At 52.7% G+C, this 27,690-nt stretch overlaps 8 protein-coding genes across 8 annotated transcripts; 5 read left to right on the forward strand and 3 right to left on the reverse strand.

The window, feature by feature from the left end:
- Positions 1-364: 364 nt before the first annotated feature.
- On the forward strand, positions 365-1,497 carry Z517_01086 (uncharacterized protein; the record flags this gene model as incomplete). The annotated part of the gene is made up of 7 exons (XM_013434048.1): positions 365-419; positions 475-674; positions 724-883; positions 932-950; positions 998-1,175; positions 1,228-1,316; positions 1,368-1,497. 7 exons carry the CDS (start codon positions 365-367, stop codon positions 1,495-1,497), a joined length of 831 nt encoding a protein of 276 aa, XP_013289502.1.
- Positions 1,498-1,562: 65 nt separating this feature from the next.
- Positions 1,563-4,093, reverse strand: Z517_01087 (uncharacterized protein; the record flags this gene model as incomplete). Its single annotated transcript, XM_013434049.1, has 7 exons — positions 1,563-2,224; positions 2,277-2,350; positions 2,432-2,508; positions 2,559-2,697; positions 2,753-3,596; positions 3,681-3,835; positions 3,894-4,093. 7 exons carry the CDS (start codon positions 4,091-4,093, stop codon positions 1,563-1,565), a joined length of 2,151 nt encoding a protein of 716 aa, XP_013289503.1.
- A 1,293-nt stretch (positions 4,094-5,386) lies between these two features.
- Z517_01088 (uncharacterized protein) lies at positions 5,387-5,853 on the forward strand (the record flags this gene model as incomplete). The annotated part of the gene is made up of 2 exons (XM_013434050.1): positions 5,387-5,509; positions 5,563-5,853. 2 exons carry the CDS (start codon positions 5,387-5,389, stop codon positions 5,851-5,853), a joined length of 414 nt encoding a protein of 137 aa, XP_013289504.1.
- Positions 5,854-6,132: 279 nt separating this feature from the next.
- Z517_01089 (uncharacterized protein) lies at positions 6,133-6,765 on the reverse strand (the record flags this gene model as incomplete). Its single annotated transcript, XM_013434051.1, has 4 exons — positions 6,133-6,366; positions 6,426-6,511; positions 6,567-6,602; positions 6,663-6,765. The coding sequence occupies 4 exons, from the start codon at positions 6,763-6,765 to the stop codon at positions 6,133-6,135; spliced, it is 459 nt and encodes a 152-aa protein (XP_013289505.1).
- A 9,737-nt stretch (positions 6,766-16,502) lies between these two features.
- On the reverse strand, positions 16,503-17,205 carry Z517_01090 (uncharacterized protein; the record flags this gene model as incomplete). Its single annotated transcript, XM_013434052.1, has 2 exons — positions 16,503-16,844; positions 16,909-17,205. 2 exons carry the CDS (start codon positions 17,203-17,205, stop codon positions 16,503-16,505), a joined length of 639 nt encoding a protein of 212 aa, XP_013289506.1.
- Positions 17,206-21,973: 4,768 nt separating this feature from the next.
- On the forward strand, positions 21,974-23,333 carry Z517_01091 (uncharacterized protein; the record flags this gene model as incomplete). Its single annotated transcript, XM_013434053.1, has 2 exons — positions 21,974-23,018; positions 23,080-23,333. The coding sequence occupies 2 exons, from the start codon at positions 21,974-21,976 to the stop codon at positions 23,331-23,333; spliced, it is 1,299 nt and encodes a 432-aa protein (XP_013289507.1).
- Positions 23,334-24,087: 754 nt separating this feature from the next.
- Z517_01092 (uncharacterized protein) lies at positions 24,088-25,432 on the forward strand (the record flags this gene model as incomplete). Its single annotated transcript, XM_013434054.1, has 3 exons — positions 24,088-24,703; positions 24,758-25,196; positions 25,255-25,432. The coding sequence occupies 3 exons, from the start codon at positions 24,088-24,090 to the stop codon at positions 25,430-25,432; spliced, it is 1,233 nt and encodes a 410-aa protein (XP_013289508.1).
- Positions 25,433-26,603: 1,171 nt separating this feature from the next.
- On the forward strand, positions 26,604-27,635 carry Z517_01093 (uncharacterized protein; the record flags this gene model as incomplete). The annotated part of the gene is made up of 1 exon (XM_013434055.1): positions 26,604-27,635. One exon carries the CDS (start codon positions 26,604-26,606, stop codon positions 27,633-27,635), a length of 1,032 nt encoding a protein of 343 aa, XP_013289509.1.
- Positions 27,636-27,690: the final 55 nt, after the last annotated feature.

A 27,690-nucleotide genomic window follows, 5' to 3' on the forward strand; every position in this document is an offset into this window, starting at 1 on the left:
AACCTCACGCCCTGTCGTTGTCAGAGAGGGAGAGGCGTGCCAGCCAATCCCATTAGCAGGTTTTGCGAACAAAACAGCGGATTATGGCCAAATCAAAGCAAAAAGGGCAGCCCTTCTGGCTTGGGTAATTGTTGAGACCTCTTTTCGGCCGGATCCGGCTGCTGACACACTCGACACAGAGGAGCTGCTGCGTCGATGGCCGCATGTTTCAGTATGGAAATTCAGCTCATTCCGCTTGTAGGAGAGACCACAAGGAGACTGATGAGTACTTTTAGCACACCCGCTGGATCAGACGAAATAGTAGGTCGAATGGCTGTGTGAAGGGCCACCAAGTGCTGAAGACAGCCATAGCAGAATGCAAGTCATGTCGACAAGGCAAAACATGCTGCGGACAATGATCCGGTTCGCAAGCAGAGATGGTAAGTCATCACAGAGACACTTGACCCGTGACAAACAACTCATCCAAATCCACAGGCATTCCCTCGTTGTGGTGGGGAATCTCGGCTTCGATGCTTCGCCAATCCACATATTCCACCGCAAGATTCGGCCTGTATAATTACTTTGCAGGTATCGCCAGAGAACGAACTGGCCAGAGACGATTACCGAGCTCGTGGGAGATTGTCTGCGCGGGTGCTGCGGGTGGTTTGGCCGGACTCATCGGGAATCCCACAGAGGTCCGCAGCTCGTATTACGTGATTCGTGGAGTCGCTGATGTCGGTATAGGTCGCCTTGGTGAGGATGTGCGCGGATGGAGCAAGATCGCCAGGTCAACGATTCGGATATAACCACGCAGTTGACGCCATTGTGAGGATTGGCCGAGAAGAGGGACTGCGGACCTTTAGCAGAGGACTAGGCCCTAATGTTGTCCGAAGTGTAATTATGAGTAAGTCTCGAATATGCCATGTCGGATCATGTCGCTAAACAGGTGCAGATGTTTCTCAGATAGCAACGTACGGCACTCGCTTCCTCGTCGGTCTTCATGCTCATATTCGTGCAGGTATTCTGCCGCAAAGCGCCAACTCCTTTCAAACCCTTCCTTGGGCCTCAAAGATGGCATCTTCACACATTTCCTCGCTTCATTGCTTGCAGGCACAGTCGCAACAACTGCTTGCGCACCTGCCGATGTATTGAAGAGTCGGATCCAAAATGCGGTGGCCGTTGATGGCGCGAAACCAGTAAGGCATATATCTTCAGAGGCCTGACTAGGAGCTAACAAACCCCAAACAGAGTGTGAGGAAGATTGTCGCCGAATCTTTACGCAACGAGGGGCCTGGTTTTCTGATGCGGGGCTGGACTCCTGCTTGGCTGAGGCTAGCGTAAGGCATTAACAAGACTTCTGTGCTGGCTCAAGTCCTAATACTCAGCAGGCCGAACACAGTTCTTACTTTCGTCTTCATCGAGCAGCTGCAGAAATTGGTGAACCTGTCAAGGGATATGAAGTCAGTCGAGACAGTTCCCGATGTAGTGCCCACGCGAGTGGCAACCCAGAAGATTTAATGTTGTGACCACGCTGAACACGGGCTCCAATTCACACCAAGACCTACGGCCACAGGTGTGGCCGCTCATGTGACGTTGGGCCAGTCTAACCAGTCGAAGAACATAGTCTCGTCAAGTTGGAACAAGTCCTGCGAAGTACTAGCGTTGTTGATGGCTTCGAGGATCTGGTCGTCCGTCATGTCAAACACATACGGCTCCAGTGCAACATTGGGCGCAGGCATTGAGGCTGTCCGTGGGGGATTGTGCTTAGGATTCTGATCTTGTTGATGATGTTGCTCCTCTGAAGGGCCCGAGACAAAGCCCTGGTTGTCTTCGGGAGGACTGAGAACTGAGCTCTGCATGATTCGCCGAATGTGCCTCGCGAAAAGGACGGAGAGACCCTTGCGGTGTCGCGGGGAGCTGCCAATCCTCTCCAAAACTTGGGCTGTCTCTTCAATCAGGGTTCTCGCATTTGGGGCTAGCATGGCTCGATTGCCCTGACTCGTGGTTCCAAGGGCGAGAGCGAAAGTTGCCGCGAAAGAGACCATGATGACGGTGTTGTTCGGCATCGATTTGAGTCGATTCTCTCCCTGGACCGCTGCACGCATGACATTCATGGCTGATGCAAGTCCTGCGGCGCGAAAGAATTGTTTCACGTCATTCGAGGCCGTCGGGTGGTTAACGACGTTACAATATGTGGAAAGTTTGGTGTGAGAAACAAGGATCTCGACGTAGGGAGGTAATTGACCTGCAAGACACGGTTATGACATGCAAGAAAGAAGATGATCTGTGTTGCTTACCGTCGCCTTGTGTGATTTGACGTGACCAAACTGCATACCACTGTTCAAAGAAACGGTCGATTTTGTCTTTCAGGCTATCAGGCCGTCAGTTCAAGCGATATATCCAAAGAGGATTCTGGGCTCCCAACAGCGCCGCTGAGAGAGGGTCAACTCACAATCTCACGGCCGCTGAGCCACCATTGACACCTTGACTACCATCACAAAATTCGCGGACACTCGTGATGAGACCGACCTTGCCGGGGTCAGCAAACGTCAGAGTAAATGTCAGGAGGCACGGCATACCAAGTCTCGTCTCAAAACAGCTGCTGAGATGACGCTGCCATCCCATCGATCGGCGATGTCAGAAATGTGCCACGTGTCACAGCTGTCCACCAGTGGCCCGATTGGAACAGCATATGGCCTTCCCCTTGCAAGGCAGATGCTGCAGGCACGTGTCAGCTGCTAGTTTCGTCGCGTATTTGGTATGATGTGCCTACCCTCGATCAAGAACGAATAATGCAAGCCATACCCGCTCACGGGTCCTCAATAAACGACGGCCCAAGGTGGAAGTCGGATCGACGTGCGGGAAACCATCTAATTGCAAAGCCTTTGCGGAATCGATACACTCGGCCTTGGCCACCCGGTCGAGAAAGCCCGCGGGACGGATCGTGGGGGAAGGAACCACAATCTTGTTCAGAGAGAGGTCCAATGCCAGGCTCAGCGCCATCGAGAGATACGCGCATGTCTCATCGTCCGCCCAGTGTTTCGCCGGCGTCATCCAAGGAATGTTAACCATGAAAGCCAACACAATCTCGACTGATCTATGTCTCTTGAATATCACGGTTTGTGCGAGATTGTTTCGGTGGTTGGAGAGTCGCTTCGACAATGCCTCCGCCTTGGGGAGGAATAGTGCAGAGGCGGCTAGAATGGAGGTGAACAGAAAAGCTGACCTTGACCGCACAAATGACGCCGTGTGGAGGGTAGGGTCAAGACCCCATCTTGTATGCGATAGTCGTTCGTAGAAGTAGGCAAACAGCGAGTCGGCTTCATCCTGTGTCACAAGCCCCAGGTCGATCGGGTCAAGATCGGGAGAATTATCCAGCCTGGGCATGAGGGAGCCAAAAAACTGCTGTAATTCGACGTCGCCAAGGTTTGCGTCATTCGTTCCCGGTTGCGACGCAACACCTGCGGGCGATGTGGACATTACGGTCGAAGGTGAATGGCCCGGCAGCACAGAGGCCATGGCAAGCAATTGCAGGGGATTGTCGGCATTGTTGAGTGCGAGTTCGTCGGGTTTCTCGCCATGGTCCGTAGCAGTCGCCTCGTTACTATTGCTGTCGTCTGCGGCGCCATTATTCTCGCTAGGAACCAGACTTGTGCGCGGTGGGAGGAAAGTTCGTGGAAGGTTTGTTGGGGTGTGCGAACTCGCCCTCCTCTGTAGCGCAGTGTCGGTCTGAGGGGCCCCGATCAACTGTCGAAGGTCGGCTTCAACCTCGGAGGAGAGCCCAGTCGATCCATCTTTGGTTCGCTTGAGTGCCTGTTCGACCTGATAGATTGCCTTTTCCAACCCTGTTCTCTTGCTGATAAACCGCGGTTTTTCAGCGCCGCGTTACTATCCAGAGCTCGAAAAAAACTCACTTCTTGACCCCTTTATACCGTCCAACGTGGTACTCTGGCGTGACACATTGCAGACCTGCCTGCTGGCACTTCCGACACACCGGGGCATTGGCATCGCGCGTACATTTCACCTTGCTCCGGCGACATTCCAGACACGCAGCCTGCTTTGCTTGCGCCGAAGCAGACGTGACATCTTGATTAGCAGACGAACTAGAACTCATGCCTTGGCGCGGGACATTATTCGCGATTCAATGCAAGAGATAGGAAAAGATTCGAGCTTGAAGACTCCGATCGGGGGTTGTCTCGGGTAAAGACGCGCACTCCAGGCCCCGTACGCCAGGCCTTGCGCCGGCCAAAAAATGACAAATAATAACACAGATCCGATGCCAGAATCTCTGGCTCAGGTCAACCCAGAAGAATCAAGCCCAAAAGTGATGCGGCTGGAGTCGGGTTTTGATGAATGACGAGAACGGGCGGGTTTGGTTGGGTTTGTTCGTTGGAGACGACCTTATTTTAGGGTTTGAACCTGAAGTCTTGGCCCCACATACAAGGAGAAAGAAGATTAGACTCGAGAGACATGATTGGCCAGGAGACACGAGGCTGCAAGGCTGAACCTCCTGCGCAGAGGTATTGTGACTGCGATGCGAATGACAACGTGCGGTACCTGACAGGGTTGTATGACCTTGGGGGCCTGTTAGTCGAAGCCAGCGATATCTACTCGAGTCACGAAAAATTGGAGCCATCATCTTGACCCCATCTGTACTGATCTCCGCGCGACATCGGTTCTCCAGGCCATCTCGGTCTTGGCCCCTCCGGCTTTGAGGGTCAAGGTGTAGCGAGAAACTCCTCGTGTGCTTAGCCGGATGGTACGTCGCGAGAAGCTCTCGTACCGGGGGCCCACCACCTCGCGATGGCCCCAATTCCTCCCCCCTTCATACTGCAGTGGTCTGCCACGGGCATCCAGACTTTGATGGGCACCAAATCCAGAGGTATGCTCCGGACACCGTCCTCCGAACAGTCGAAAGTGATGCTGTCGTAACAGAGACGAGTGAGCGTCGACATTGTACCGTTTGGTCTTCGCAAGCTATCATGGCTATCGATCTAGTACGGGAAGGAACTTGGACCAAGTTTGTGCCGCTTCAGCTGACCTTGGTCGTGTTGCAGGAAGAAGTATGACAAGACTGTCTACATAGGGCGTCGAGCAGTGTCTTTTCATTCGTACATATGAAAACTGGGTCGCAAGGAAACATCGGGCGGTAGAGACGGGGTCCCACGGAATCGCCCATCATCTCCCCGGTGCCGGCCGACCAAATCGGGAAATTGCGCGCCAGAGCGAAGCAAGATTAAAATCCTGTCAGGTTCATCGCCTGCTGTCGATCAACCTCCTCTCAATCCTTTCTCGCGTCTCGAAAAGAAAAAAGGTCAGAGTCACCTGGCACATACCCCATCACTCAGCTGGCTATCCTCTTTGCTCCCCAGTCGAGAATATGGCGCAACCTCAACCAGTAACGATCATGGCGTTGGTGCGGAGAAAAGCTTCCATGACCCCGGAAGAGTATAGCCGCCATTGGCGAGAAGTACACGCGCCCATAGTATCCCCTTGGCTGGCGAAGCATGGGGTCCTCAAATATCGACAGGTCAGCCTCTCGACCTGGAACATGACTCCCGGTAGCTCACTCACGTTGAACAGGTCCACATTAACCCCGATTCAAACAAGATTATGAATGGCAACGCCCACGGGGGAAATGCCCACGGTGGGACTTTGAAAGTCATCGACAAAGATCTTGGGTTCGATGGAATTTTAGAAGTACAGGTCCCGTCTTGGGAAAGTTTTAGGAAAGCGCTGGAAGATCCTTATTACGTGGAAGTGGTCCGCCCAGACGAGCAGAAGTTCTTCGACGAAAAGCAAATTGTCTGGTCTCTCGGGTCAGATTATACCGGAGTGGACGGAGGTAAAGCACTCGTAGGAGTCGAAGTATGAATTAAACCGTCCGCAGCAGCCATCACTCATGGAAACCATAGGAGTAACAGCAGATAGTCCAATATCGAATGGTCGGGAACGATCTCGCAGGTCCAACGCGTGTTGTTGTCCCCCGGAGATCGAACCGCAATTACATGCAATTTTGGTCAAACGCAGAGAGAGGTTTCTGAGCATGCTAGTCTCTTACAGCTCAGGACGCGAGGGCGCCCCGTGAAGAGAGTGCTTCCATTCAGCTGGCTCGCTTTAGTGGAACGCCGGCGCGAGACTGTTCTAGTCCTACTAGGCCTGAGCCTTGTCGAGCTCCTCTCTCTTCTTGTTGTCCTCGTCCTTCATCCTCAAATGTTCGCCGGCGTCTTGACTGCAGGTGAAATCGGCCATTTGGGTGGCAATATTGGCCGGGAACGACACATGTTCCTGGATCCACCTCCAGACACCATCTCTCTTTTTCAGCAGGCCAGTGTAACGAAATTTAAAGTCAAACTTGTGACCGTCGGTGCTAACGCCGTAGTAATGCTTTACACATGCGTATCAGCAGGTCCCATGCGACAGACATCACAGACGGGGAGCCAGACCTGTTCCATGTTGCAGAATCCGAAGTCGGGAGCAGTGGCAATGATTTCCATGTCCTTGTATCCGATGTGAGACTTGGCGAAGTACGCTCAAACGAAGAGTTCAGCACGTCAAAGCCTAATAATCGAGAAACTCTCACTCACGTCCAATATGGTAAAAATGTTCGACGAAGCGACCGCCTTAAAACTATTAGCCACGCGAGCACAAGGTCAAGGTAGCCACAGCATCAGAGGGCATACGTGGAATCAGGCCCATCAAGTCATAGTACAAGACTTGTGCACCGTCGTAGAACTCAGCCCCTTCCTCGGGGTTGGTCGCAAAGCGATGGTCGTTGAACTCCATCCATCTTACGTAGTGATCGAAAATTTCTTCTTCCTCCTTCCTGAGTTCCGGCTTGTGATAGGCACTGAGTGGGAACGGTAAAGTTGAGTGCAAGTTGTCGAGGGTCGTTAAATCACCCTTGGAGCGGCGCAAGGCCGCACGAATTAGACCACAAACCTATCTCGGGCACAGGGCTGGTACCAGGTAATGCCACTCTGAGCGGCCCTTCTTGCTTTTGACAATGTCCGACATTTTGTCTTCGAGAATCTGGCCGTTCTCTTGTCGACCTAGGATGGGTTGATACCGAAGGCTGGTGTGTGTTGTCGCTTTTTGAACAAACACAATTCCCAATGCCTGACACGGTGAACGGGAGCCCAAAGCTCGGACATAACTGTGCACGATCGTCCGAGTAAAAATAATCTGTTCCGGGGGGTTGGCGTCCGATTGGGGATCTCGGGATTTACATCCGGATCGCGACCCCTAGAGTTTACTTTGGACCTTGGTTGGCCGGGGGCCTGTGTGAGGTTCACACGATGTATTCAAAGGCGCTTTCGTCTTTATTTCAACTACTGGGACCATTGCTCAGACGAAAACTTCGAGCTGGAGAAGATGGGTGGCTTTCGGAGCTAAACAGGTTAGAGTGAGGTAGCTCGTTTGTGGGGGGCGCCTTAACCCAATTTGGCCGGTTGCTATTGTTCCGGAGTCCGGCCCAAAATATCAAATTCAGGCTCTCTCCGGGCCGAGAGCAGTGGAAATGCGGGCCGAGTAGGTTACGAGTGGTCACAACTGTGGGTGATCCCTGGAATTAGCCAAAGGATCTACACTACATCTTACACTAGGCAGAGCAACGAGGAGAGTCTCTGCTACGGTCACGTCTCGGGTCAGGCTGGCAGAGCCTCCATCAACCGAGGATTATATCGCTCAGATAGGAATGTCTGCCGACTCCGCGCGGGAAGATATCGTAATACTATTGGCTAAGTGCTAGTGGGGTGGATCTGATTAGTCATTCCAAGTATTAGTAGCTTTATATCCCTACACTCGGACTAGCGTGTCAGTGTGATTAGTGAAGCTGCCCTGTCGAAAGACAGGGCCTTCTCCGCATGTTTTCAAGTAGCTCTATCTGGAGCGACATCCATGTTCAGATGTAAAAGCAATTTTCACAGCCTCGCCGCGGTCAGCATAGCCTCGACCACTAGCGAAAGGCTCTTACAGGTCTCCAGTCCCGTGTAACTTCTGCAGGGCGAAAAGGAGTCAAATGTAAGCAGCCATACTGATCGCAGGGGACAGAAGTGCTGACTTGTCACCCTCTGGGTTGCAGGCAATGTCGGCTCCCCTTATCGTTGCATCGTGAGTAAAAGCTGATGTGTCACAACCTACAAAAGAGCGACCGGGGTTCAATGCCCTCGTGTGCACGGTCACGGCGAGCAATGGACTTATTTGCTGGTTCAAAGGCGACGCAATATCAAAGACTACAAAGCCTTGCAAGAATGCCACGGCCATGAGGATCAGGCCGCAAGAGAGAGAGGAATATGCACGGCTTGTCGCCGCCAGCACTGACATCTTTGTCGATGCCACGCGAAGTTTCATATGCAACCTGACGCAGATCAAAATCAATGTCATAACACCCAAATGGTACCCAAGGTCCCCACTACTCTGCTCCGATACCTCCCTCCTTGATTCTCTGTTCTAACGTGTGGCTTTTCCAGGCTGGCATTCACCTATCTTCCAACAGCTCTGATCAATCTTTTCATCTACATCATCCAACAGCCTCATGGGCCGGCCATCGAAGACGATGTGTTGTCCCGCAGACGGGCCAGAAGCTTGTCTCGCACAAGCTTTGCTGCACGTCTGACTTTGGGGGGCCATAAGACGAGACTCGTGACCAGAGACGAGGCGAGGCGAGTCAAAATACCCACACAAACTCGAGGGATTGGATGGGAGCGATCCGAGAGGCATCCTGAGGGAAGGTAGAGGAACAGAGCAGAGCAGAGCAGGGGTGTGATGTGTGTAAGTGCGTGGATAGATGAGTCCCTTTGAGTCAGCGGGCCAGACACTCAAATTCCCACGCGTGCCTCAGTGGAGGGCTACTTTGCTTCAAGTAGCGATGGTACCCGCCCTTCCCCCAGAAGGCTGACTTTGGATCGAAAATATGAGATTGAGATGGTCGTCCTGGTCTGGTCTGATCTGGTCCACTTCCATTTCGGGACCGAAACACAGAATGACATTCCCGAAGTCGGTTTAGCGTGCCCCAGGGGGGGCCGGGTTGCGTTTGATCCAAGTAGCGCAAAGTGCCGTGTACCTCGTACAGATACGGACGGACAAGACCGTATCAATGCGATACTGGCTGTCACTGTACCATGAGATGTGAAAATCCCGAGTCGAAGTCGCAGTGGATTGTGGATTGGCGATCCACAATACCACATAGCTATGTATGGTTACTTCTGCACCGTCGTTAGCGCAACAGACTTTGATAGCCCCGTACGAGTACGACGTACTCCTCTCTAACCACAAACTATGTACAAGACATGTACGACGCTGTACAAAAAGGCTTGTTCAAATGTAGGGTACCTGCAGTGTGTTGGCCCACAGCCGTTTTTGATATCCCCCTCCGCCAAGTTGTGGGCTCTGACATCGGGGTCCATAGGTAGGTAGGTAGGTAGGTAGGTACGGTCTAATAACGAAACGGGTACTGACGACGCCCATCTAGGAAACCTATGGGATACCCTGTGCAGCTAGTGGTAGGCAGAGTGGTAGGGTGGTAGTTAACATAGGTATTGCTCCCCCCGCCGCTGAATACGACTCGAAACAAGCTTTTTCACGGTTCGGATCCGAGGTATCTTTGAACGCCGCGTGGCGGCCCACATTATGTCTTCAGAAGTATACCGAGTAGGTACGCGATGGCTTACATCTCGGGATATACACACATACGACACTGATCTCACGGTATTGTCAGCTCCCCAGCCAGCCAGCCAGCCAGCCTACCCATCGACTGCGCGAGCGGCTCTCTCGAGGGGAGTCGACAATGGGAAAGTTTGCCCACACAGACCCGATAGACCCACCAACAAACTGACCGGGCATGGTGTCCCATAACTTGCCGCAATACGTGGGAGGTGGAAAAGGATGCTGACGAGCCGTTAGGGCCAAAAAGCGGCACGAAAAAAAAATTCACGGGAAGGGCCTCCCTCCCCGTAAGGCTGGATTTCCCAGCCGCTGAATCATTACCATAGCACTCCACACACACTCTCTCTCTCTCACGCTCTCGCCGTCACCCGTCTGAGATGCTCGTTGACGTTCAAAATTGCTCAAGGTGCATATTACGTACGGGTCAAGAAGGGCATGTGCCCCGGAAAAACCCGCCGTTAGCGCTTCTCTTGCTCCAAAAGGGCTGAAACCCTCCCCAGCACAAGGCGTTTTGATCGTCGAGCTACAGCTACCAACGACGTACCACTACCAGTACAGGGCACCACTACTCACACCACCTGCTCAGCTGAGGTTCAACGAGGATCTGCTGCCGGAAAGAACACATGCGACCAGGGGAACCAAGGTTATTCGTTGTCGCTCGCCTCTGATGCGACACCAATCAAGAAGCAAGGACCCGAAACTAAGCTTGTCCCCCGGACCCAGACGCGAGGTACGTGTACTCAGCGGCCCCGCTTTCTGGGAGTGCACATGGGTGACTAATGTTGAATAAGAATAAGTGGGGGAAGTCGTCAAGATCCCAAGTCCAATCGCCATCTCGCTCCCCCTGACACCCCTACCCTTTTACCCTTTCGAGGCAGTAAACTGTTGCCACAAACTACCCTGTTGAGGTAAAGCCCAATATCGACTTCGAAACGAACCGGAGCACCGGCCCCATACGGCGGGTGTCCGAAGGAAGTCTTTTGTCCTTGTACTTCGGCATTCCGAACGTAATTCGGGATCTTTTTTTATGAGTTCACCCCGACGTCTTTGTAAACTTGATATCCATTCCAAAGAGGATACAGGCCAACAAAACACCCGGGAGCATTTACCCAAGATTTACCCACGCTTTAGGGGGCAAAAGGTTTTCGTCCCGCTATTGGTGGTCCTACAAGTACCGAATGGCCTTCTCCGTAGATATCGAAGGCCTGGCGTCGTCGTCGATGCGCTAGCCGGCGCTCTCCACACAGTTGCAGGTGGATTCTATCTGCTCGCGATCGCCCGATCTCACGTATAAGGGCCATCGATTACCCAGTGGCTTGCGCCTCTCTCTCTCACACACCCAGCGCCGTGCGACATACATCCCTCCGCAGGGGTTCCTCGGGTGTACTGTCTGGATTCAGTTTACCAACGATGGAAAGAATGGAAAATCGGAAGGACGGTGATTATCATGTGTGCGACTCGGATGGACAGGGTATTCATTCCCTCTTGATGCCGCGCAATCTCATCCACTCCTTCTGGTTTTCAGCCCTGGGGAGTCCCAATCGAGACTGGTATTTGGGAATGTTCAAAGGACAAGGTGCAAGGGGAAGTGAGCCTGGTTGTGCTGTTGTTGTTGCTGCTCTGGGCACAGTACCGGCAGAATGACGGTCTTCAGGATGATCAAAGCTCGAGAAGTTCGTCCCATCTTACCCTTCTTCCATGATTGCATGCCACTATGTATGGCGTTCTTAGTACATATGGAGAGGCACGTATGGAATGGATGATGACATTGTGTGGTCAATGTGAGGTAGATCTCGCCGTGGCCATGCCCGACGGTAAAATCCATGTCGACATAAGTGGTTCTTTCGAAAAGGACGTGATAGTAATGGATGAGAAAATGTTTGTATCTTCCGACCAACATTCAAAGCCTTGCAGACCTGGTTCATGGCGATATGGCTGCTGCTTGTCACTGCACATGGCGAGACTGTTCAACATTTGTCCTCAACTCTTGCATCTTCGTGCGCATTCAAGAACGCCACACCCGTCCTAGCAGTCAGTTTTCGCAGGACAGACTTGTCCCGACGCGGAATGCTAGCAGTGGAACCCGGCATGTTTTTTTCTTTCGTTTTTTATAAGCAAGGAGCAAGGCGCCGGGAACCATGCTACATGCCCGCCAACGCATCTTTTGCGACACGACGCTGTATTCCGGACAGCTCCAGCTCGATTCCCTTGATTCCCGCTTTTTCGTAGGTTCTAGCAAGAAGAAAACAGCTCAAACACTTTTGTCGTCAAACATATCGAGCTCGACCCTCGTACTGGGTTCCTGGTTGCAATCGCGGCAACATACCCATGTGGAAATTTAGAAACAGACCTTGGTAATGTAACGTGGATAATATCGAAAAACAAAGTCTCAGACATGTCTCCCTCTCTTTCCTCCACCTACCTACCTCGCTACCACTGACGTAGAAAATCTTTCTCCTTCCTAGTTTGCCAGTTTGCCAGTTTAGAGCCAAGAGGTCTAGCTCAGAACCCCGGAGATTTACCGACTGACCAAAAGCGTGCACGCAGGCTGGCGGGGCGTCACGGTTGGAGTAGTTACTCGGTAGTCAAGAAACGTCAAGGCGGTGGGAAAAAAGTCTTGGGGGCTTGGGAGCTTGAGCTTGAGCTTGAACCTGAAGCTTGGACTTGGACCCTTGAGGCCTGAACCCCGAGCCCCCGAATCCCCGAGGCTGGGCGGTCGGCAAATAGTTCTATTCCCGGGATTTTTTTTGGTTTGCGAGCGGACAAGGAAGGATTCGTAGCGCCACTGACTCACTCATTCACTCACCCACTCACTCACATACACTCTTACCTCACTTGTTTCGAGCCACGCACACGGGGCACGCGAGATGAAAACTTGACTTACTGTGCAAGTCACAAACAACTTGGCAAGCTTGGCAGATGAGATGGAAAAGAAAAGAAGGGGCTGAAGGACGCGCAGCCTGACTACGAAACGAGTACGAGTAACAAACTAACTGGAAACGGAGTCTGCACAAACTTCTGCCAAGGATATGGTAAACAGCGAAGCGAAACCAACGGACACTTTACTGGACCTCGTACCCAGGCATTAATCGAACATGGGGTACTCATACTCGGTTCATATGTCGCGAGACGTCACGGTTGTAGCTGGTCACGGGAGCAGGGGGCCTTTAGTGGATGATTTTCTACGTCCTACTACGCCCGTAGCCTGTGCGAGCGCTTGGTTAGCTGGCTGCTGTGTCACTGGGATGCAGGGGGTCCTACCCATTATTATCGGTGGAGCATGCTTTAGATGGCCAAAGATCTGGAGGATACCCGTACAAAGTATTCAGGCAGTCTTCTGGAAAAAATCTTGGAACCCTTGAATGGTGCCGGCGAAGTCGGAAGGATTCCGATCTTCCTCAGGGGGGCGTCAGCGGGCGCTTGACGCGACGGGTTTTGGGGGGGGAGTAGAGATGGCCTGAGAATTGAGGAGTGATAGACATCATGCTGCATGGACCGGGATCGAACCAGAGTAAGCGATTCATCTGGGGATCGACGATCTGGGCGATGAACAGGAAGTAATACTGTGGCGTGTGTGGTGCATGCTCTTCCTCGTCGTCAGTCTCTCTCATAAGGCCAACACTTCGCGGGTTCCGGAATGTGGTGGATATATCCCAGACGCGGCCGCCCTACCCACCGACTTTCTGGCAACCCGCAAAAGAAGGAAAAGACCTGATTCGCACGACGGGAGGGTTATGGCATTGACAGGCTCTCCCATACAAGTATACTGAGGGATCATTTGTTGACAGCCCTTTTGGGGGTCAGACCACCTCTTCTCCAGAGCGCTGCCTGCCGGAGGTTACCACTCATCAAGAGGGGGAAGGAAAACGAGAATGAGGGGCGGCCGCGTGAATGGACAACAAGTCGAAGATCTGTCACCAGTGTCGGTCCTATTGGCTGTATTCCCTGCATCCGAATCTTTGACTTGTCCAAAAAGGAATTTTGCCCAAGAAGCCTCAGGAAGCCAAGGTATTTTGGAAAAATAAATGCCATCTCGTTGTTGGATCCTTTTTCCACAGGGTTCGAAGGGAGACGAGGGACCCCTCGTCCCTCCCCTTGAACCCATCCCCCGGGTAGTAAATTAGTGCACCTGTCTAAAGAGGTTTAGTTCCATGTCACTTTGCCCACGATTGGCATAGCCTGGCCAAGGAGACCAGGGCATGCAGGAGTCTCGAACAGTCCAAGACCCCTCGCTAGCCGCCGGATGCGAAGACCCTCATTGACCAGGGAGGCCAGGGAGGACAGACAGAGTTGGGATCCCTGGGTGGAGTACGACTTCCTAAAGGGTCCATAGTCGATCTACCAGATGGGGGGCTCAAGTCTTTCACTACTGCTCGGGTGCTCCTCCAGCTCCTCAAACACGTAGGTAATACTCCGACACTTAACACACCGTATTGGGACCCCCTTCGCAATCTTCCCACGGGCAGTGATTGCCTGTTACCCATGGATCTCGTCTGAAGAAAGCGGGACCAGTACCTTCCGGATTGCGTCTTTCGTTGACAGGACGCGGGAGTTGAGCGAACTATTACTCAGGACTCGGGACTCGGTTGACCCCAGGAGACGCCATATCCCTGTAAGAGTATACCTCGTATGAATACTCGTACAGCAGGAAGTAGAAGTAGGAGTACGAGGTAGCCCTAGGAAAATGACACCCTCATGTGCCCTCATGGACCAGGGACCTTGAGCTGGGGGATGATTGGGCGCTTCGATGTGTCTCCATTTTGCGTAACGGTGGCCCAGGAAGCGAGAGGGCTTATGTAACGATGCTGCGCTGCCCTGGCACCTGGCAAGCTCTGGTAGCCCCCATGACCGTGGTGGCCCTTCCCTTGCTTCTTGTAGCGGTTGGTATTCTGGTAATTAAAAAATGAAAAAAATAAAAAATTACCGTGTCCTTGACGAGTAAGAAGCCTGGAAGAAAGAGCAGTCAGGGGATTGTTGGAGAATACTCCCCTCCCCTCCCTGTCTCCCCTCTTCCCTTGTCCGTGTATGGTATTCGTCTTTGTCGACTGCTCCCTTGTTCGTTGTAAGAAGCAGGCAACCCTCGCTTGAGGGGCTCAGCCCACGTCACTGGCAAAGAAAACAAATGCGATGATTCAGCCCGTTGTCGTTTAAATGACCCCCCCAAGACTTTTCCCAAGCTTTTTGGGCCCTGTTTCTTTACTAGGGGAGGAGAGGGTGAAGGGAAGGAAGCCAAGCCGGGCACCCGAGAAATCCTTCGCTCCCTCGTCAGCCCAAAGTATAGTTAAGTATAGTTGAGGCTATGTCTATTGTGTCTGGAAGGGATTTGCAGCAATAATCAATCCCGCCCTTCTGGTTTTTTTTTTTTTTTCAACCCACCCTCTCTCCCGCTTTCATTCGGAGCCTTTCCCTTTCTGGGTAGTTCGCGTACGAGGTCTGATTGGTTCATACCTCTGAGATAGTCGCCTTGCTTGGCGAATCCAATGTCTACCAAGTTTGTCCGTAGGTAACCTCTGTAGTAATGATCCGGGAGGACTGGTAGATCGACGCCATGACTCTTGAGACGGTTTGAACTAAACAAAGGGGGAAACAAAGAGAACCTGGCCGAAACACTATGACTTCGGAGTAGATGGAATGAGATAGGTGACTCGTACAGGGCACCCTCTTCAGTAACACTCGGTGCTCTCTGGCTCGAAAAGGCAACAGGGGATTTGTCACCGTGTGTAGATTGTGATTCGTCTGTCTGAAGTCAAGAGTCGGCGCAGAATGCAGCCCACGTTTGGGCTTCTCCTCTTCCGGGTTCTAACCAAGTCCCTCGTCCCTTCCTCGTACTCCTCCCCACGTGGACAATCAACAATTGAAAGGGAAGTTGCCAAGATACTCCCGAATTGGAATAGCTCCAAACAAGGGCCCCCTCCTTCGCTGGCAAGTCACTGGCACGTCTGGCAGCTGGCAAGGTGGTTATGTAACTTATGTAAGTGTCGGGGCTTCTTACTCAGAAGGACCTGCTGAGCTCATTACCTCACGTTGTACCAACGGCTCCAAGGCACCACCAAGGGTTTCCAAGGAGGGGTCGATCATTCTTTGCTTTGTACTTCGTATTTTGTTCTTCTCTCCCTCCTAGGCGATTTAGAAGAGTGGCCCACTTCCTGGCACGGTTTGGCCTGGAATTTGAGAGCCCGGACCTGGTGCCGAACATGAAGGTAGAGCGAAACCCACCAAACCACCACCACAGCAGTCACTATGGCATTGCCAGACATGGTGATTGACCCGGTGTTGACCCGGTGCAGTATCAGCAGACTCGGAGCAAGACTTGTAATTTTGAGAGGCTTATTACATCTTTGGGGAGGAATGAGTGCGTGAATACGCGAAGAGGTAGTCCTCTGAGATTCAAGGAAAATAGATACGGTTGGTTGGACTTCCCTTTGGCGTGAGCCAAGTCGAGGAGAAAATAGTTTTCTATCCAGTTCTGTTCGATCGAGGCTGCTCATGCCAGTTGCGCCTGTTATCGTCACTCAATATTATGGGCCTTGTAGACTCAAGAAGACATTTTCAAGAGTAAAGTCCCTTTTAGGACAAATCCCTCCCCCCTGAATCTGCTCTCCCGTAGATGCAAACATCCACACACAAACACACACAACACACATTTCGTAAGTTTCAGAATCCAACAACATAGAATGCACAAGTTGCCTCTCGCTCAAATGCACATTTGGTCATCCAGTGAACATCAAATGCCCCTAAACTCCGCATTCCCCATCATCCGTTCAACGCCCTCCGACCCTTGCCGTGTCGTCCCAGCCTTGCGCTATGCTGTCCAGAAAAATCGCTCATACGTCATCAGCCCGTGGAGAGTGATAACCTTACGAGTTGCGCCGGCTGGGCATGGAGTGCGACAGCCGAGGAGTACTCTGGGGGCTCAGCGCATCGGCGTTGAAAAATGGCACCAGATCAAACTCTTGGGGCGACTGGCAAAGCGAGCCACAAAGGCTGGGCAAGCCCGACTGGAGTTGTGTGATTTCGCCGTTCAGTTGTTCGATTTGCGCCTTGAGACGCGCAACTTCCTCGGTCTGCTGCGAGTACGATCGGGAGAGCATCTGATGTTTTTGCTGCCACTGGGTGATTTGCTCCTCAAGCTCCTTCTGGTGACGCTCTTTGCGTTCCCGGTATGCTCGCTGGGAAGAACGGTTTTGTTCTCGTCTCCTCTGTGGACTGGGTCAGCCGGCACGTTTCGGCAGGAGTTTCGGTGACTTTGTTTGTCAAGCTTACCTCGATCTTGTCGGGAATGGAGCTCTTCACTTGAGCGACCACACTGCTGCTCGTCGGGGAGACACGTCGCTCCGGCGTTGATCTGTAAGAGCTGTCGGAGCCCGAGGACGACATGCTGTCAAAGGAATTGTCGAGTGTGGCGTAGAAGTTGGCCGCCCGTTGCAACAGATCATTGTAGTGGCTGACCATATTCCGGGGGGACTGGACGCCGGCATAGTCCCATTGAAATGAAGTGTCGATGGGAGAGAAGTTGGCGGATTGCTGGGCCCAGCCGTTGGCAGAGCGGTAGTCGGTCATGGTGATGGTGATAAGTGGTTCGATGATACAATGAAGTAGGATGTGCTAGATGGTTTCACCAACGTTTTGTTGTCTTGGTCGTGTGAAGTTGAATTGATCAGAATGTGGGTTGAAGAGGAGAGAGGGGCAGTTGAGGCAAAATGGTGGGGGGCAAGGGCATTTCTTATACAAGGCCTTCGAGCACAAGGCTGGCGTGGGTAGGAGAGGATAGAGGGTGGTCTGCTAAACTGCTAACATAGTAACCTTGGTTGTGTGGTTTCAAGGACGCCCAGCACCGCCCAATGCCGCCCACTCGGAGCATGGTATTTGCTTTGGTCCTGGCGTCTCGGTCAGACCCTGGTCCTGGCCGCGAGATGGAGAAGTGTGGGCTATACCTTTCTCAGAAGGCGCATTAATCCTGCAGACCCCTGCTAGCTTGCTATCTCACTGTGCAGCAAGACCCAGTTGTCCCTTCATCAGTCAGCCAGAACCTTTATGCAACCTTAGTTGTCGCCTTTCCCAATGAGGCAGAAAGTGGCTTGCACTAACTCGACGCTAGGTACACATCATCCAAGGAGCTCCGCACTGCTCAAGGATTGGTGTCTCGGTAGGAGGTTGGTGGGTTTGGTGTGTTTGGGCGGGAGTTGGGTAGGGTTGAGGGATGCTGTAATCCCCAGGTATGCAGGTAGGTATGGGCTCACCAGGGCTGTTTCCAAGGTTATTGCGGTGGAGGAGAGGGGCCGATTTTTGAGCCCTAGGCATTGTGACGGGAGGGAGAATCAACACATCCAAGGTAGGAGCACTGTGGACATTGTGGGCATTGTCATGAAGATTGTGTGGGCATGACGGGTTTGGAAGGATTTGTTGAGGTCAAGCACGGGGCGGGTGAGGACTACGAGTTTGGGAGGAGGAGCATCTACCGAGTACCTCGTACAGTACGGAGTACGTAACTACTGAGTACCACCAGTACCACCAGTACTGGACTGAGAGCCTACGTACTCGGGACAAGTAGTCCCTATCTAGATACCCTAGGCATACCGAAGGAAAGAGTCACTCTGGAGAAGGGGCACCCAGACACCTAGAGCGCACCCACCCAAAATACCCGTCGCCTACGAGTAGGTCCTCCGTACACCTACCCGTTCTTAGGCGGCGCCCTGTTCGATGACATAGTGGCCCCGGAGCTTCCCACAACCCTACAAGTCTTGCGGGTTCATGACTGATCCACTGCTGCCATTGCAAATTGGTATCTCTGGCCTCTGCTCAATTTTACTACAAGGACGAGACCTTGTCAAACAAAGCAAGCAAAAGCCTGGAATGCTGCTGTAGAGCTATGTATGGCATATTCATCAAACATCTTTCTGCACATATGTAGGCTTAAAATAGCCCTTCGCATGGCATTCTTAGCAGCAGAGGCATGACAGTGGACTGATTACCTGGCCAACTGGCTCACAGTACGAACATACCCATGTAGGTACTCATCAGGAACCTGGAAGCGTAGAATGCCCCCTGGCTCGTATCCGCGGTTCTTATTGGGAGCCATCGCTAAATATAACAATATAGGCATGCTCCATGACTTGGAAGGTAATGCTGTGAACGACGCCATTCCAACGACTCGAATATCCTTTCACGAGTATCCGTAGACCTCCCTCTTGCAGACAACACTAATGAGGACAGTTGCTGCCAACAACCTCGTTCTGCGCAGGCCCAGAGAAAGCAAAGGAGCAAAGGACCCCCCAAGAGAGGAACGCCTCTTCGTACTGCGCATAGAAACTAACCAAGGAATATAAGCTTAAGCTCGATACTTGTCCACAGGCTCGTCAATCGACATGGTGGCATGCGAGTGGACCGGCTGCTGCTTGCATGGCCGCTGCGCAGGAGTAGCAGGGCTAGTACGACCAGGACCAACAATGCCAATCCGGTCGAATGGGCTATCTCCCCCAGGCTCAGAGTTCTCGGCGTGAATGAAACCCTCTCGATAAAGAAGTTGCAGACTCACAACAGACAGTTGCAATGGCTGGCTAGCAATCATTTCCCGAGGTGGACATGAGTGAAGATCAGGGTACTGTCTGCCTACTCACCTCTGGATCTGCCACCTCTCTGGATCTGAACTGGTCGGGTCGCACCGCTTGAACATGAAGCCAGGACACGGCGCGAACCTGACTCGGGAAATTATTCAGAACGTGATCTGCCTTCTGGAAGCAGGTCGATCCCATGCAGCCTTGGCGATTGCCGCTTAGTTAGCCTGCCGCAGATGGAAGCGACGCCTCCAGGCACTGAGACACTGACCGGTGTGTCGCACTCCCTAAGGGGGGAGGCTGTGGACATATCCCATAGTATTGGACCCCTGGCCGTCGCGGCATCCAGGTGTCTAGCATATGGTGATTGAGATCGTTACCTTGCTGTGCACCATTGCTTTTCCCAAGCAGTTGGATATCGGCAGCATGAGGACACAGCAAGGACGATCTGGACCTTACTTCCGAGATCTCGTCGCCACAGCTGCGACACTGAAGCGACGACTGGACCTTTTTGGAATGTGAGTCCTCCGTTGGCTTCCAGAGGCAATAGTGGACTGTGGAGGAGCTTGGCTCATTGGGCCAGAGCACCCCCGATATGCACCTAGACTTGCTTCGTGGAACATTAGGCAGTACTGCTTGCAGCAGACCACCAAACACATCCAATGGAGTGACTAATCTGCCCTTGGCTCAGTGTCGTATTCCTTTTAAGGGTCTCGTCGACAAGGGCTTGTCCGTTGAGGATGGTGCCCACAGAGTCCGGATACCGGCAGAAATCCTCCGGCTTGGGTCCAACGGCCAAGACAGAGGACATCATAGCAGATGTTCTCTATTGTCGAAAGGGTCCAACGTCCGCCCATTCGGATCCTCCCTGCAGCTTTACTTGGGTGCTGATCATGGGAGACATGTTGTCGCATGGAAACACACACACACATCTTGTAGGGTTTCCACACCTATCTTCTGGTGACGGGCTAGATGATACTCCATAGGCGAAAGTGCGACGTTCGACGTCATGGCAGGGCCAGGTATATTTTGCAAAATTTGCAGATGGACATTGTGGACAGTTCCAGGAGCACCGATTTGGGAACAAAATAGTTGATTGGTCGCTTGTCACTGAACCAGACTGGCACAGGGTATGGAATATGGCTTGGTAGCTGACGTTATCAATGTCCATGCAGCTGTAATCAATTTTTCCAACTTGCGGTGTATGAGACAGTACCTAGGGAGGTATTGCACCGGCAGAGATCAGTGTGACGGTTTCGATACCGAGAGTCTCTCTGTAGTGATGCGAAACGCTGGAGAGATTGCTTCAGCGTCGTCCAGTTTCGCTCCGCTCGCCCCTAGTGAATGAATCACACCACTCAGAGGACGAAATTCTTCAGACCCTGGCTTCCCCACAGTCATGAATTAGCTCAGTATGCGTATACAAGAGGGTGGCGATACCGCCGCCGAGACCTGGGTCAGGAAAGCTTGGATAGAAACAGGCATGATTTCAGCCAAGGACGCCTGAGGCTCTCGCGGGAGGGTCATGCGCCAGCTGTGATAGTGGGTCACCCCACGTGTTTACGTGTTGTTCTTTGATTCCAGAAGAATTCCAAGCTTGATCAGTGATTGGCAATATCACTACCTACCAGATTGGGTTGGCATTCACCTTTGCTACGCCTTCCCACCTTGTCCAGCCTCGCCGGAAATCCTCGGAAACAACACTTCAACCATTGACGTCATCAAGCTTCGGCTTTGTGTCCTGTTTCGGTCTGGTCTGGGCTAAATGATTGTTGGAGGATAGGAGGGCCTTGGTGGGCGCAACTGCCGAACCTGTAGTTGAAGCGGATTCGGAATCCTGCCATATAGAAGTGGGAAGACGAAGATGGTGTGTGAGAGACAGTTTGATTGAGTAACCGACCACCGAAGTACTGAATACATTGCAGGAATTGTGTCAGATAGATACAGTAAGTCTGCCGAGCCGAATTGTGGCGGTGTGCCAAGGAGTGGCTAGAGCTCCCATGTGGCGTCAGCTGCGCCCTGCTGATCGACCAGGCCCTCCAGCCTGCAAGGGCTACAGAGCAAATGTGAGCATGTAATAAGCTCAGGAGAACAAATATTTCCCAATGGCGTCAGACCAGTACAAACTATCGTCGTGAATCAATGTTTTGTTTCATCAGAGCATTTGTTAAAAGCAGAATGACTCTGAGCTTGACTATATGCGCAGCCGAGGACTCGGGTCGCTCACCGTCACTTTGGTGCCCGTGAGGTGCCGACAGCTGCCAGTCCCGCACCTTGCAGACAGCACATCATCATCGCAAACACCAGCAGATGTTGACAACGTCCTATTCACCTTTTTCTTCATAGCAGGATTCGAGTCATATTTTTTTATGCCTCAAATTGTCCTTTCCCAGCCACCTGGCAAGCTATCTAATTTCGCTACAGGTCTCAAGTTGTGTGTTGTGTCAAATATCCAGGTGGCAGGGTGAGGGGAGGCTGGTATCTTCACCACCCACCAGCACCCAAAATACCCTCACGCTTCTGCCCAACGCTAACAATCTTCTTCAATTCTTTCCTACTCTCATACTCTAATTCCTGTATATTGCTGTTCTCTGAAAAGTCAAAAGGTGTTCGCAGGACCGTTAGGCGGCTGGCCAGCGAAGTATTAGTTGACGCCCCAACCCCGACCCTCTCTACACCGACAAGAACATACACCTAATGCGAAATTAACAACCAGACACACATTTGTACCTACCTGAAGCAACGATACATACGCTCGACTCTGTCTCGCAGTCATGCGACTCCACGAGGCGGCTCCGTCACTGAGCTCGCTCCTCCTCACCGCCCTACTCTCGCGGCCTGTCATTGCAGGCCTCTTGCCGGATTTCCTACAGAGCTTTGAAGATTTTCAAAATATCGAGAAGAGATGCGATAACCCTTGTGGCTACTACGGGCAGTTATGCTGCGAAACTGGCCAAGTCTGCTACACTGATTCCAACAACGAGGCCCAGTGCGGCGCTGGCAGCGCTACCACGACCGCTGCGGGACAATGGGAATACACCACTGTAACATTTGTGCAGACAGATCTCAAGACCGTCACCTCAACCTACAGCTCGTATGTGCCCGTCAGCACCATCAGCTGTTCATACTCTCTGGGAGAAACTCCCTGCGGCAACGTTTGCTGTTTGTCAGGACAATTCTGCCAGGCTCCAGGAAGCTGTGCAGCTGTGGGCGGAGGAAGTTCCGGGTACTATAGCAGCCTCTATACCGTGACCACGGTTATTACCAACACCGCCAGTGCCCCGCTCCGACCGACCAGTAACACTCTCGTCACCGTCACGAGTGTGGGAAGTGCTACTACCACCGCACCTTTCCAAACGCCTGTCGGAACGGACGGCAGCATCATTGTTGGACCGACGGCCTCCAGCTCTGGTGGTGGATTGAGTGGCGGCGCAATTGCCGGCATTGTGATTGGTGTTATCGCTGGCATCTTCCTCCTCATCTTGTTCTGCGCCTGCTGCATTTTCAAGGGACTGATTGACGGACTATTGGCCATTTTCGGTCTCGGACCACGACGAAGACGTACCGAAGAAGAAGTGTACGTTGAACGACACTCACACAGGGATGGAAGAGGCCGGAGAACCTGGTTCGGCACGAAACCGGGGAGATCCGAAGTCGTGGAAGAGAAGAAGAGGAGAAGTGGATGGGGCACAGCAGGCTGGATGGCTGCAGGATTAGGGGCTCTGGCCCTGTGGCTGGGCCTGAAGAGGAGGAATCGACGTGACGACAAGAGCAGCTCTGGATATGGGAGCTCCTACTTTTCCGACTACACGGTATCAAGTAAGTCCAACTGACGCCCGGCTTCTGTCCCACACATTTTGCTGACTTTGTCCATAGGTAGTGAAAGCTCCTCAGACCGGAGGACGAGACGAAGCAGCAGATCGAGGTCGAGACGATGAAATGTATGATGATATCAGAACCCAAAAGTTCTGGCTTTACGCAGCTATTGAGATCACTGGATATAGTTCGATTAATGAAGGAAAGGGGATACATACTATACCTATTGTGCATTGCATTGAGCAGGCTCTGGTGAAAATTGACAATTACTGGTTCCATATTATTGAACTGATGTTGACTTGCGCACCTTTTTCGTAGGATCTGTTCCCAACTCACCTCTTTCTCATGTGCTGAGTTTCGGCAAGAAATCATATGTCCAGTCGCGACCAGAGGCAAATTTTGGAATGTCTCGATTTCATTGGTGGAACAAGATGTCATTGACTGAGAAGCTTCGGATAAAAAAAGCGAAACAGAGCCTGTGGACCAGCCATGAGAGGACCTGTTATGAAGGGAGGTGAGGCTGGTCGACTGAGGGAACGTAGTATGTAGGTAAGCAAGTAGGATATGTACGAGGTGCGTGCGAGGTATAGGGACAATTGATCACTTGAAAGGGCTTCCGGAGACCTCGCCGTTGGCCGTCACACCCCAAGGCCGCTGTCTTAACTAAGCTGCCAAGCTCCTAAGCCTACTCGGTAGTTTGCCTAGGAGTTTGTGGCCCCCGGCGACCTAGGCACCTGGGTAGGTATGTACGAGTACGGTGAGCCACAGACAATTGGGCCCACGGTTAAGCTCGTGATCCCTTTCGAGTTTTCTGCGGACTGCAAAGTAGGGGGCCGATTTCATTATTTCGTTCCCGCTCCCCGCTCTGCACTTTGCTGCGTCGAATCCCTTTCATTGTCGAGTTTCAGTCTCTATACTTCCGATCTTAGTCACTCACATTGTCCTCGAATCTGCTCGGTGACTTGGACTGCGGTCTCCGTCACCGTCGTTTGATTTCCAACATTTTTACTGCCTCACCCTTTCGACCTGAAGAATGACTTTAGCCTGACCCTAACTCGACCCTCTGACCACCATGCTTCAGACACAGCATCTTTACTCGCATCAGCAACAATACAACCAGCATGACCAATCCTCCTGGCAGCACAACGGTCCACAACAGAGTCATCAAGCCCTGAGCCACGGACAGCAACAGGCGCAGGCTCAGGCCGCCGCCGCTGCTGCCGCCGCCGCGGCTCAGCAGCAACACTACTCCCGACTCGCGGTCAACCCCAACCACAACTCTTCACATGCGCAAAACACAAACCGCCAGGCTACGGCCGACAACGCGCAGAATGCTATGGGCCCGTCCCTGACATCGATGAACGAACAGGCAACGCCGGGCATGGATCAACAACTGTCAGAAGAGAATCGCAAGGTGTTACAATGGGTGGCGGAATTGATGGATCCCAACAGAAGAGAAGGAGCTCTGATGGAACTGAGCAAGAAACGGGAGCAGGTTCCAGAGCTCGCGCTGGTCCTCTGGCACAGCTTCGGCGTCATGACCAGTCTACTCCAGGAGATCATCTCAGTATACCCGCTGCTGAACCCAAGTCAGCTCACTGCGGCGGCTAGCAACCGTGTGTGCAACGCCTTGGCCTTGCTTCAATGCGTGGCAAGCCACAACGAAACCAGGGGCCTGTTTCTGAACGGTAAGCAGTTCACCGGCCTCGGAATGCGAATTCAATGCTAACTTTGGCCGTCAGCGCACATTCCACTCTTTCTCTATCCGTTCCTCAATACTACATCCAAGTCAAGACCGTTCGAATATTTACGGCTCACGTCACTTGGTGTCATTGGCGCCCTAGTCAAGAATGAACCCTCATCCGGCGTCTCAATGAATCCGGCAGGCACACCAGGGGCCCACGGGAACACCAACAACTCTTCCCCTACAATCACGTTTCTGTTGACAACAGAGATAATCCCCCTCTGCCTGCGCATCATGGAGACGGGCAGCGAACTATCCAAAACTGTGGCCATCTTCATCGTCCAGAAGATTTTGCTTGATGACACAGGGTTAGGATATATCTGTGCCACCTATGAGAGGTTCTATGCGGTCGGCACCGTTCTGAGCAATATGGTTATTGGGTTGGTCGAAACCCAGACTGTACGGCTCTTGAAACACGTGGTTAGATGCTTCCTGAGGTGAGATTTCAGTCGCACGGTGTGGTATTCAGCGCTTGTTTCTGACCCAAACCCCCAGGCTGAGTGACAACAACCGAGCCCGCCAAGCGCTGCGACAGTGCCTGCCTGAGCCGCTTCGTGATGCGACGTTTTCCAATGTCCTCCGCGACGATGCCGCCACCAAGCGATGCCTGGCCCAACTCCTCATCAACCTGAGCGACACTGTTACCGATACGCAGAATGAGCAATTTGAATGATATTAGGACTTCGGCGTAACCGCGGGCTCTACCTCGGATTTGCTGTGCGAAGATAACCGGTGGTCAAACGATACCCCTTATCAGAATGACGAGTTTCTCGATCTTTTTTTTTCCAGGATTGCGACCGCAACGTCGGCGACAGACTGGTAACAAGCATGACGCAGGAAAGTTTTGGAGTCGTTCCTTTTTGTTGTTGGCAACACAAGCATCAACATCACCAAGCATAGAAATTATACCCAATGGCCTCGGCGAGGAAGACATGACAGGCGCACTGTTTTCCATTAATTGAACGAAGACATGATCAATGCACAAAGGCGTGGCTTGATGCCCGAAGACTGTAACAAGAGCCAGGAACTCCTCGGTTGAGGTCACTGGGCCTGATGGCTGCCATGGATGGGATTGCAACGAGGGAAAAGTGGTTTGTGCCAGCGCGTTTCTTGCCTTGTTTTGGGAGGTCACCATCTCTTCGACTTTTCTTTGGTACCGGGATATAACCAAGCTCTACACAACATCGTGACCTGTACATGAATTGGAGTGGCATGGACGAGGACGTGGCTGTCGAGGGAAAGGGGTCTCTTTGGATTACACAAAACTCACAGGCTTCTTTCATCTCTGAGCCAGGATTTGACCGTGGGATGAGATGAACCACATGAATTCCTTTCTTCTTTTTTGCCCCGAGCACAGTCTGCGACACCTTTCTGTTCCTGCAAATAGTTACCTTTACAGAACCCAGATGTATTCCATAGGATAGTACAATGACATTGATCTCTTTCTGACATGAGCATATATGGAGAGACGGACTTTGCTGAAGCTGCTGCTCCTCTCCGCCTGATTGTCTTGAGCCTTTCTACCGCGTCTTTCTCACTGCTCCACCTAATCCGATGTACTAACGTCATTACTACTACCACCATCATGGCGCGCTTCTCCAGGCAACCGTCAAGACGGGAATCTCTTATCTCTCTTCTAGATCGCAATACAAACGGACAATCTCCCCAAACAATCGACGTCATTTACGGTATTTGATCTACCACTGGTCGGCGAAAGCCTTTTTAGACCAAATCCGTAGCGAGTACCTCCCCCTCTACATTGCCGCGACTTGCCTTCTTCAAAGGCTGCAATTTCCAGAGATCTCTCCAACATCATACACCTCGTCGACTCGCAGTTCCAAACGATGTCCGCTCCCATCAGGATCCTCGGGAAGCCCGTCGGGCCAATAGGCTATGGTATGATGGGGTTGACTTGGCGACACAATGCACAACCGGCGAGCGACAGCTTCAAGGCAATGGAGACGGCGCTGTCGCAGGGCGCGAATTTCTGGAACGGCGGTGAACTGTACGGGACACCAGAGCGGCACTCCTGCCACTTACTTCACGAGTACTTCAAACTACACCCGGAAGACGCGGGCAAGGTCGTGCTCAGCATCAAAGGCGGCCTTGTCCCGGGCGGGCTGAAGCCCGACGGATCGGCCCAAAACGTGCGGCGCAGCGTGGAAGACTGCCTCAGGGTCCTCGATGGCACAAAGAGCATTGACATCTTCGAGTGCGCTCGGCTCGACGCGCACACGCCACTTGAAGAGACCATCGGCACCCTGGCGCAGCTCGTCAAGGAGGGGAAAATAGGTGGCATTGGTCTTTCCGAGGTCAAGGCGGGCACCATCGAGCGGGCACACGCCATCCACCCGATCGCGGCCGTCGAGGTCGAAGTGTCGCTCTGGACGACGGACATTCTGCGCAACGGCGTCGCCGCCACCTGCGCGAAACTCAACATCCCCATCGTCGCGTACAGCCCCCTCAGCCGCGGCGCGTTGGCGGGCGAGACCATCCGCAAGAACGCCGACATCCCCGAGGGCGACATCCGCAAGTTCATGCCGCGATTCCAGGACGACGTGCTCGAGTACAACAACCAGATCGTGGACGAGGTGCAGAAGCTCGCCGACAAAAAGGGCGTGACCAAGGCCCAGATCGCCATCGCCTGGGTCCGCTGCCTGAGCGGCCGCACCGTCACCACGGAGAACGGCGAGCAGATGACACTGGGCACCATCATCCCCATCCCCGGCGCCACCAAGCCGGAGCGCGTCGTCGAGAACACCACGGTCGTGGATCTCTCCGACGACGAGATGAAGGAGATTGCGGAGATTTTGAAGAAGAATCCCGTCAAGGGCGACCGATACCCGGCGCAAGGGATGGCTCACCTCAATATGTAAAGGGGCGCTGAGAAGAAAGTTCTTCGGAAACGAGAATGGATATTTTGTCGTTCCC

The sequence above is a fragment of the Fonsecaea pedrosoi genome (genome assembly GCF_000835455.1).
Source record: "Fonsecaea pedrosoi CBS 271.37 unplaced genomic scaffold supercont1.1, whole genome shotgun sequence".
Lineage (NCBI taxonomy): Eukaryota > Fungi > Ascomycota > Eurotiomycetes > Chaetothyriales > Herpotrichiellaceae > Fonsecaea > Fonsecaea pedrosoi.